Source organism: Galeopterus variegatus, unplaced genomic scaffold (genome assembly GCF_000696425.1).
Source record: "Galeopterus variegatus unplaced genomic scaffold, G_variegatus-3.0.2 Scaffold284, whole genome shotgun sequence".
In the NCBI taxonomy this organism is placed as follows: Eukaryota; Metazoa; Chordata; class Mammalia; order Dermoptera; family Cynocephalidae; genus Galeopterus; species Galeopterus variegatus.
In genome coordinates this window covers 333,299-342,952 of record NW_007726395.1, presented here as the reverse complement: position 1 = coordinate 342,952, position 9,654 = coordinate 333,299, and the positions used below count along the sequence as shown (strand labels likewise).

Here is a 9,654-nt window from a genome sequence, read left to right as displayed (position 1 = left end):
CGGCGGAGCCGGCGGCTGAGGACGAGCTGGGGCCGGGCCTTGCGGACCCGCAGCCAAGTCGGGCGGCCGGGGCCCCGCTTGGGCAGCAGCAGCGAGTCCGCCATGCTGGGCGGCCGGCGCCTACAAGGCGAGAATCTCGCGAGATGACGTCGCTCCGCCCCGCGGCCCGTCGAGACGCCGGAAGGAGCGGCCTCTGAGCCGCTGGCGCCCTCTGCTGGCGGCCCCCGGCAGCGCATGAGGGGAATCTGTTGACCCCGCGGAGGCGCCAGCCCGCTTGGGGCATCTCTGCTATTTACATTATGCAAAAGCTCCACCCGGCGGGTTAGAGAGGGAAAATCAGAAACCCTGAGCCCAGCCACCGGGCCAGCTCTCCGGAAATCCACCTGGGTCTTTTTTTTCCTGCAGAAAAACCTCCAGGATTAGCATTTTAAACAAAACTGGTCTATTTGCATACCTTCTTCGGTTTGCATGCATTTGTCTTTAGGTTAAAGGGAGCAACCCTGGATAACAAGGTGAAACTATGATGATTCCCTCAGAAATAAAACTGGGTGCTGGGGGGTTAGGGCTGGCAAACCTATGTCTCATCTGGTAAACTGAGATCCAGCCAAGAAGTTCGAAAGCTCGCAGGTTCCTGATAGCAATCCTCCCCACCCAGTCCCTCACGTAGCCGTAGCCCGGGAAGTTGTGTCGCAGCCTCCTGCCTCTCACCAAAATGCCAGGGCTCCCTTCCTGAGCCAGCTAAAGCCACACACAACAGAGCAAGGACAGAACCCACAACCGTCCAGAGGATGGGTCACTGGCAGCCACCCAGTTTGCATCTGTGCCTTTGCCCTGCCCAGTTCCTGAGTGGGACCACAGGCCCGGAAGGCCAAGGCAAACAACCTGGTTTCTACAACTGGGCTCATCCCACCTCTTTCACAGGCATGAAGTTGAGAAGCGTCTGGGCAGCTGCTGTCTATTCTATTTAAGGAACCGGCCTCCTTAGAGGGTGCTGCTCTGCCATGCTGGGCACAGGGGCGTCCGGCCAGCATGTTACTCCAGGCAGCTCTCCTGGTCGGCCTGCAGCTCTCCATCTCCTGCTGCTGGGCTTTCAGTTGCCAAGCCACGGAGTTCTCTCCTGACTTCAGCCTGCCTGGGGATTACCTGCTTGCAGGCCTGTTCCCTCTCCATGCTGAGTGTCTGCAGGTGAGACGCAGACCCAAGGTGACCCTTTGTGACAGGTGAGTGAGGGGCTGGGAAAACCATCACTTAGTGGGACTTGTGGCTGCAGGACCCCTCTGCCTGCCCCCTCCTCAGCCAGGACCTTGCCTCTTGTCTCTGTGGATGCCACTTGAACTACACCCAGTCCCTCCCCATCAATCCTGTCGCACCTGTAAGTGCTGGCTGGACCTTCCCAGACACTTCTGCCAGTTTCCACATTGTGGTACATTATTTTGTCCTTGCTGTTAGAATGGGTTGTATTGTAACTGAAATTGTTTCCTGGCTTTGTGCCATAACTAGCTGGCTAGGATTAAGCAAGTGGGTGTAAAGCTACACCAGTTGTATGGCTAGGCAACTCATAACTAGGGCAAAATGTTTTGTTGTTTTAGTTATACTAAGTTTCCATTTGTATTGTAAGGGCTAGGGTTCACAGACCCTTCAAACCCATTGTACAGACTGGGTCACCAGATTCCTCACAAGCAGGTCCGTGCTCTAGGTAATTGGGAAAGATCCCAGGAGCCATTGGCAGATGACACGAGTTCAGTCCTCAGTAGCAGCAGCAGCAGCCTCTAGGGGCATCCCGGGGGCACTGACAGCAACAGCTTGCAGCAACAGCCCCTAGCAGCAGTAGTGGCCACCTCCCCACCTGGGGGTGGGGGCCCCTGTGGACCAGAGCCACTCATCCTTTATACTTAAGTCCATAACCCAGAACACCCAGGTGCAAATGTGCAATTACATTAGAAATAACCAAGGAAGGGCCGGCCCGGTGGCGCACTGGAGAGTGCGCCGCTTGGGAGCGCGGCGGCGCTCCCTCCGAGGGTTCAGATCCCATGTGGAGACTGGTTCCCGCTCACTGGCTGAGCGCGGTGTGGGCGCAACACCGAGGGTTGCGATCCTGTTACCGGTCAGTAAAAAAAGACAAAAAGAAAAAAAAAAAAAATGAAATAACTAAGGAAGGGCTGGCCCGTGGCTCACTCGGGAGAGTGTGGTGCTGGTAACACCAAGGCCACGGGTTCGGATCCCTATTTAGCAATGGCTGGTTAGCTCACTTGGGAGAGCGTGGTGCTGACAACACCAAGTCAAGAGTTAAGATCCCCTTACTGGTCATCTCTTAAGTAAAAACAAAACAAACAAACAAAAATACCTGGACACATGTGCATATTTACATCAAATGCTCGGCAATATTCTTAACACCTGAGGGGCCCTGACCATTTTCCTTCACTTTACCTACAGTGGGCTTTCCCCCCTTCCATCTTCTCCCCACTCCTACCCAAGTTCAAAGCTCCTTAGAGTCTGGGCCGAGCCTGTGGCGCACTCAGGAGGGTGCGGCGCTGGGAGTGCGGTGGCGCTCCTGCCGCGGGTTCGGATCCTATATGGGGATGACCGGTGCGCTCACAGCGCTCACTGGCTGAGAGCGGTGCGGCCGGTCTCAAAAAGGACAAAAAAAAAAAAAAAAAAACTCCTTAGAGTCTCCCAGACGGCAAGTATGGTTCTCCATGGGGCAGAAAGGGGAGACTCACTACCAGTAGATTCTTCAGGAGTTTAGCAAAGATAAATTAAGTAGGTGCCTTCATGAAGTCAAATGGTCTAGGTACAGAAAAACTGCTTCGCTTTTAAAGAAGACAGTTGCTTGTAGACCGTGCAAATGACAGGTCTGGAGGCAGGAGAGTGCTGTCAGTGCGTGGCTGCAAGATGCCCTACATGTGAAGCACCCCCGACAACTGGCCCAGGAGGAAGTTCTGGAAATCTTGGTGCATGACGACCAGCCCAAAGAGCTGCAGCTGGGAGACTAGGAAAAGAAAATGGTCTGGGAAGATGGGCTGGGTGGGGCAGAGAGAGGGGGAAGACACATGAAAACTGGCTTCAGATAACTGAAGGACTGTTGCGTGCTGGAGGCACTGAGCCCCCTCTGAGTGACTCAAGGGACAGAGGTGAAAGAAGCAATGGAAGAACTTTCTAACGAGTGGAGAGGCTGGAAAATGGAACAGGCTAGTGTACTCTTTAACAGGGCTGAGCCACATCCCCAGCTTGTCCCTGCTGCGTTCCAGACAGCAGTTCCCAAAGTAGGGGCAACAAGGTACAGAGGCTGTCAACACATTCATAAGTGTCCTGGGGAGAAGCACTCATTTAACAAGGTTAAACAGGTGTGGTGGTTAATTTTATGCGTCAATTCCTCTTGGCTATGGTACCCAGGGTAGTTTGGTCAAACACCAGTCTGGATGTTGCTGTGAAGGTTTTGTTTTTTGGGGTGTTTTTGCAGCTGGCCATGAGGGTATTTTTTTAAGGTGTCATTAAGATTAACATATAAGGGCCGGCCTGGTGGCGCACTGCTACAGTGCGCCGCTTGGGAGTGCGGCGGCGCTCCCGCCGAGGGTTCGGATCCCACATACAGACCGGTTCCCGCTCACTGGCTGAGCGAGGTGCGGACGCAGCGCCGAGGGTTGCGATCCCGTTGCCGGTCCCGATCCGGTACGGGCGCGACACTGAGGGTTGCAATCCGTTGCCGGACACGAAAAAAGACAAAAAAGAAAAAAAAAAAAAACCCATATAAATCAATAGACCGAGTGGAGCAAATCCCTCTCCATACGGCAGGTGGGCCCCCTCCAATCAGTCAAAAGCCTTAAGAGAAAAGACTGAGGTGCCTGGAAAAGGAGGAAATTCTGCCTTCATACAACCCTTGGACTTAACACCACAATATCAAGTCTTGCCAGAATGTCCAGTCTACTGGCTTGCCCTGCAAATTTCAGATTTGCCAGCCCTGACAATGATGTGAGCCATTTCTTTAAAATAAATCTCTCTCAGGACAAGGGTTCAGATCCCCATACTGGGCAGCCACCAAGAAATAAAATAAAATAAACCTCTTTCTCTCTCTCTATATATATCCCATTGATTCTGTTTCTGTGGAGGACCCTCACTAACATGTTCCTCTGCCACAGGCTAACATGCTCCTGGGGAGCGGGGGGAGCGTGCTATGTCCATTTCTCCACCCTGCTCCCCACCTCACCCTGGGCTGACAACCACTGGAAGGGACTGAGTGTGTGCTTCAGGGCCCACGGCAAGGTCATGTTTGTAGGGGACTGGACAGATGATCTCAGAGGTTCCTTTCTACCCCCAAAGCCTGGGCTTCTAGGAGGCCACAGGGTCTCAGCAGGGCCTTGTCCTTCTCAGCTCTCTGCTTGGCTTCCCCACAGGCCCGACAGCTTCAACGGCCACGGCTACCACCTCTTGCAGGCCATGCGATTTGGCATTGAGGAGATAAACAACTCCACGACCCTGCTGCCCAATATCACCCTGGGGTATGAGCTGTATGACGTGTGTTCAGAGTCTGCCAATGTGTATGCCACGCTGAGCGTGCTCTCCCTGCCGGGGACAAACCACATAGAGATCCAGAGAAGCCTTCCCCACTATTCCCCCAAGGTGGTGGCCGTGATTGGGCCCGACACAACCACCCGAGCTGCCACCACTGCTCCCCTGCTGGGCTCCTTCCTGGTACCCCTGGTAAGCTGGAGCCTCTGAGGTTTGCCCATCTCCCTTCTGGCAAGTGGGCTGGGATGGGTGGGCAGGAGCTGCTGCCCCCTGAGGCCAGTGTGGCCCCCTGGATCTCTTGGGTGGACACTGCTCTCTAAACACAATGCAGGGGGCCGGCCCGTGGCTCACTCGGGAGAGTGTGGTGCTGGTAACACCAAGGCAACGGGTTCGGATCCCTATATAGGGATGGCTGGTTAGCTCACCTGGGAGAGCGTGGTGCTGACAACACCAAGTCAAGGGTTGGGATCCCCTTACCAGTCATCTTATAAAAAAATAAAAAATAAACACAATGCAGAGGTCCCTGCCCATCATGGTCCCTGCCCCAATCTTCCCTCCTCTCCAAGGGGTGCTTCCAGATCTCCTGGCCTCAGCCCTCCCTGGGAAACCCATTCTCCTTTGGAACTGTCGCTGCTGGGCTGTACACCCTCTGGGCTCCGCTCCCCTCCATCGGTCCAAAGGCCCCATTGCCTCCATTAAGAACTCAACGCCCTTCACTTCCCACCCCATAAACTTCTCCACGTCTCCCCACCTCACTGTTGCCGAGACCCCAAAGGTCCCTTTGCTCCCTGTTCAGTAGCCAATAATTGAGAGACAAGTGTTAGTGTAAGGAAAGGCAGCCTTTAATCAGGACGCCGGCAGCCTGGGGAAATGGCAGACGTGTCTCAAAGGCCATCTCCGCCGGTCCCAGGTTTGCCAAAGGGTTTTTATAGGGGTCTGTGGTGCAAAGTTGACTCATGGTGACCAAGCAGACATGCCTGAGTGTTTCAGACAGTCATCGAGGAACTTCCTGGGTGGGAGGTGACCAGTGTCATACTTCATCCTCCGTGGGTTCACTTCCTGTTATTCTCAAATAAGATCAGGTTAGGAAGCTAGTAAAGAGTGGCCATCTGGATTGATAATGTTTCTCTAATTATTTGTGTACATTGTGAGAACAAGAGTCATTGTTTTCTGGCAATTAACTACAGGCTGTGTGGTTTGGGTTACAGGACAGAACAAGTTTTTAAATTCAAAGGCTTAACGAAATGGAGTCACTTCTGTCCTGGCTGTACACCTGCCTGCCTGCCCTCCCTCCCGGCTCAGGCTCAGAGGTGGTGGCGTCTTTCACCTTGTTGAGGCCAGTCCCGTCCCTCGGGCCTGGCCGCCTGCTGTGCTCATCGACTCACCAGATGGATTCCCACAAGCTGGCCGGGGACCGTCTCGGCTTGCAGGCTCCCCTGCTTTGCGTGCTCTCTCTGCGGGCCGCGGAGCACCTCCACTCTTGCTCCTGTTGTGAGCTGCAGGGCCTTCCAGCTCTCCAAATCCAGTGGGCGCTTTTCAGGCCTTCTTTATCTCATGGGACTTCTTGGTGACATTTCTGACCAGTCCTCCTATGACGCTCTTTCCTGGGCATTTATGACCCCTTGGCTGTCACTCGCAGCACCTCTTTCTCGGGCTGCACAGAAGCTCCTCCTGCCCCACCTGTTCTGAGAAGGCAGGTGACTCCCTTCTCCTTTCCCACCCCCAGGCAGGCCATAGGCTCCGTGGCTTAACTTCCCATTCTCAGTCCCTTCTTGTCCTGGCCTCTGAGCACCATGCTCACCTGGCATCTCCGCAGCATGCTGTGGTTTAACCTTGCCCCACTGCACAACAGCAGCCTCTTTTCTTCCTGCACCCCACCCCCGCCGGCCCACGTGGTGATTAGAGCGACCGTCTCTATCCAGACTGGAAACCCAGCAGGCCTAGCCACCTACCTTCCGCCTTCCCCTGTTACCGAGGCCTCTACTTCCTTCTAAACGCTGCCAAGTCCATCCCCTCTTCTCCATTGCCATTATCACAGCTTTCATTCCGCCCACTGTCATCTCTCGTCTAGATTATTTCATGAGACTCCTAAAGGTTCTCCTTGGGTTCTCCCTCTCCCCTAAGGGTACTCTAGTCTTGAGCCTTTTCGAACACGTTCCTTACTGAAGTCAGAGACTCCTAAAACACAAGTCTGAATGTATCACTTATCTGTGGAAACCCTCAGGGCTCCCCATGACCCACAGGATAGACACCAAGCCCCTCAGATGGAGAGTTAAGGCTCCTGCCCTGACCTACTCAAGCTCCCCTTCTTCCCTGCACAGGACCTCTGGCCAAACTGAAGTGCCTGTAGGTCCCGAACACACAGCACTCTCTCACTCCCCGTATGCAGGTTCTGTGCCCTTTGCTTAGAATGCGCGACTCCTCTGCCTCATCTACCAGGCAGATCCCCACTCCTCTCCAAGAGGCCTCCCCTGTGGAGCCTGTGCAGTTCTTTAGGTGTAATTTGTTGGTTTCATGTGTCATGTTCTGCTCTCCTGGTCTCTATCCTCCCTGCATCCCCACACCCAGCACAGGGCCAGGCACTGGGGGGCCTTCAGTCCAGGTCGATGCCACTGAACTCACTGAATGGGACCCCCACAGATCAGCTACGGGGCCAGCAGCATGATGCTCAGCGAGAAGTGGCGGTTCCCCTCTTTTCTGCGCACCATCCCCAGTGACAAGCACCAGGTGGAGGTCATATTGCTGCTGCTGCAGAAGTTCGGGTGGGTCTGGATCTCACTGGTCGGCAGTGACGATGACTACGGGATGCTGGGTTTGCGGGCACTGGAGGACCAGGCCACCCATTATGGCATCTGCATTGCCTTCAAGGACACCGTGCCTTCCTTTGCCCATGTGGGCAATGAGAAGATGCAGAGAATGATGTGTCACCTGGCCCAAGTCAGGGCCACCGTCGTGGTAGTTTTCTCCAGTCGGCAGCTGGCCAGGGTGTTTTTCGAGTCCGTGATATTGACCAACCTGACTGGCAAGGTGTGGATCGCCTCAGAAGCCTGGGCCATCTCCAGACACATTACTGAGGTGCCCGGGATCCGGGGCATTGGGATGGTGCTGGGTGTGGCCATCCAGAAGAAGCTCATCACTGGCCTAAAGGAGTTTGAAGAGGCCTATGCCCAGGCAGACAAGGAGGCTCCCAGGCCTTGCTCCGAGGATTCCTGGTGCAGCAGCAATCAGCTCTGCACAGATTGTCATGCTTTCTCAGCACACACGATGCCCAAGCTTGAAGCCTTCTCCATGAGTTCTGCCTACAACACGTACCAGGCTGTGTACGCCGTGGCTCATGGCCTCCACCAGCTCCTGGGCTGTGCCTCTGGAGCCTGTTCCAGGAGCCAAGTCTATCCTTGGCAGGTAAGGGAGTCCAGCCCCAGGCACCCGGTATGGGGGAGGACAGCCAATCCTGAGACAAGCAGACTGGGCACTCTCTGGCCACCCTAAGTGCCAGAGGGAACAAAAACCACTGCCTTGAGGGCTGGTATCTTCTCTTAGACAAAGTCTCCTCCTCTCTGAATCTTGCTTTCTCCCACCCACCATGCCTCAGAAGCATCAAGGGACAAATTCCAGGGCTAAAAATCTCTGTAAAGGAGTCCTTTGTTAGAGGCCCCTTGTCAGGATCTTGGTAAGAGGATCAAGGGGCTTTGTAGGAGGGGAGAGGCTCTGAGGAAGGGGCCAGACCTTCTAGGTGGGCTGAAACCACACAGGGTGGAAGCCCAAGAAGGCCCCAGGTACTTGCTTCCAGGCCGTCTTTGTGTTGTTCACTGTGGCTTCAGGATATCTATTTGTTTCAGCTTCTGGAGCAGATCCGCAAGGTGAATTTTCTTCTACACAATGACACTGTGACATTTGACAACAATGGGGACCCCATCAGTAACTATAACATAATTGCCTGGGACTGGAGTGGGCCCAGTTGGACCTTCAGGGTCATTGGCTCCTCCACGAGGTCTCCAGTTCAGCTGGACATAAATAAGACCAAAATCCAGTGGCATGGAAAGAACAATCAGGTAATGGGGATGTGGTTACTCACCAGGTGACCGCCTTATGGGCAGCCTGGAGCCTGGGGGTGATGCTGACACAGCTTACACAGACCAGGAGGGGGACCTCAGGTGCCAGACCACCATCACTCTACCCAGCCCGTCAGAGAAGCAGGGAAGCTGGCTCCATGGGCTAGCTCACAGATGCCAGTTGGGCGTTGGTTCACCTGATTGGGGGCTCTGCCCTGGGAGTGAGCCACAAGGGCAGATAGAGATAGATTCTATTATCTGTTCCACATGTGAGATGTCCCTTGACTTGGGCCCGTCCATATGGTTGCAGAAAACCTGTGCCTTCTTACAGGTGCCCGAGTCTGTGTGCTCCAGCAACTGCCTTGAAGGGTACCGGCGAGTAGTTGTGGGTTTTCACCACTGTTGCTTTGAGTGTGTGCCCTGTGAGAATGGGACCTTCCTCAACAAGAGTGGTGAGTGAACAGCGAGTGGGCGAGTGATGCCACACCCCTGGGGCTGCACAGTGGATGGAAGGACCTCCCTTGGGCCCCATGTGCGTGCAACCGCTCCAGAACCAGGGCCCCGGTCACTGGGCTGCCAGTTAGGTACAGGTTGGAGGACACCTGCCACCAGATTGAATTCTGTTCAAGCAAAAAGAAACAACCAACCGAAAGCCTTAGACTAAGGTATGTTCTCTATTAGAGAACTCCCATCACAATTCTTATCCTGAATTCAAGCTTTTTATTCAAATAGATATAGCTACGGTTCCCTTTGTACCCTCCCTCCTATATGTATAAAGTCCTTCTATTGCCCATGCCAAAGACAGCCAGTACCTCAAATGGCTTGGCCTGAATACAGATACTAGAAGGTCTGTAGCAGAAAAAAAGCAGCATGCCCCACCCGGTGATGGAAGGTCGAGATCAGAAAGCAAATTAGGGGGCCAGCCCGTGGCTCACTTGGAAGAGTGTGGTGCTGATAACACCAAGGCCACGGGTTCGGATCCCATATAGGGATGGCCGGTTAGCTCATTGGGTGAGCGTGGTGCTGACAACACCAAGTCAAGGGTTAAGATCCCCTTACCGGTCATCTTTTTTTTTTTTTTTTTTAAAAAAAAAAA

The 9,654-nt window shown here is 54.2% G+C and overlaps 2 protein-coding genes across 3 annotated transcripts in view; one reads left to right on the top strand and one right to left on the bottom strand.

Moving 5' to 3' along the window:
• Positions 1–236, bottom strand: part of NOL9 (nucleolar protein 9) — a 24,365-nt gene extending 24,129 nt beyond the window's left edge. Inside the window, exon 1 of the mRNA XM_008567018.1 lies at positions 39–236. Coding sequence (XP_008565240.1) covers positions 39–236 — 198 coding nt within the window. The remainder of the gene's footprint in view (positions 1–38) is intronic.
• A 793-nt stretch (positions 237–1,029) lies between these two features.
• Positions 1,030–9,654, top strand: part of LOC103585895 (taste receptor type 1 member 1) — a 10,931-nt gene continuing 2,306 nt past the window's right edge. Inside the window, exons 1-5 of one of the 2 annotated variants that reach the window (XM_008566998.1) lie at positions 1,030–1,220; positions 4,392–4,698; positions 7,147–7,908; positions 8,346–8,558; positions 8,890–9,010. In XM_008566998.1, coding sequence (XP_008565220.1) covers positions 1,030–1,220; positions 4,392–4,698; positions 7,147–7,908; positions 8,346–8,558; positions 8,890–9,010 — 1,594 coding nt within the window. The remainder of the gene's footprint in view (positions 1,221–4,391; positions 4,699–7,146; positions 7,909–8,345; positions 8,559–8,889; positions 9,011–9,654) is intronic. The other variant, XM_008566999.1, reaches the window with a different exon arrangement.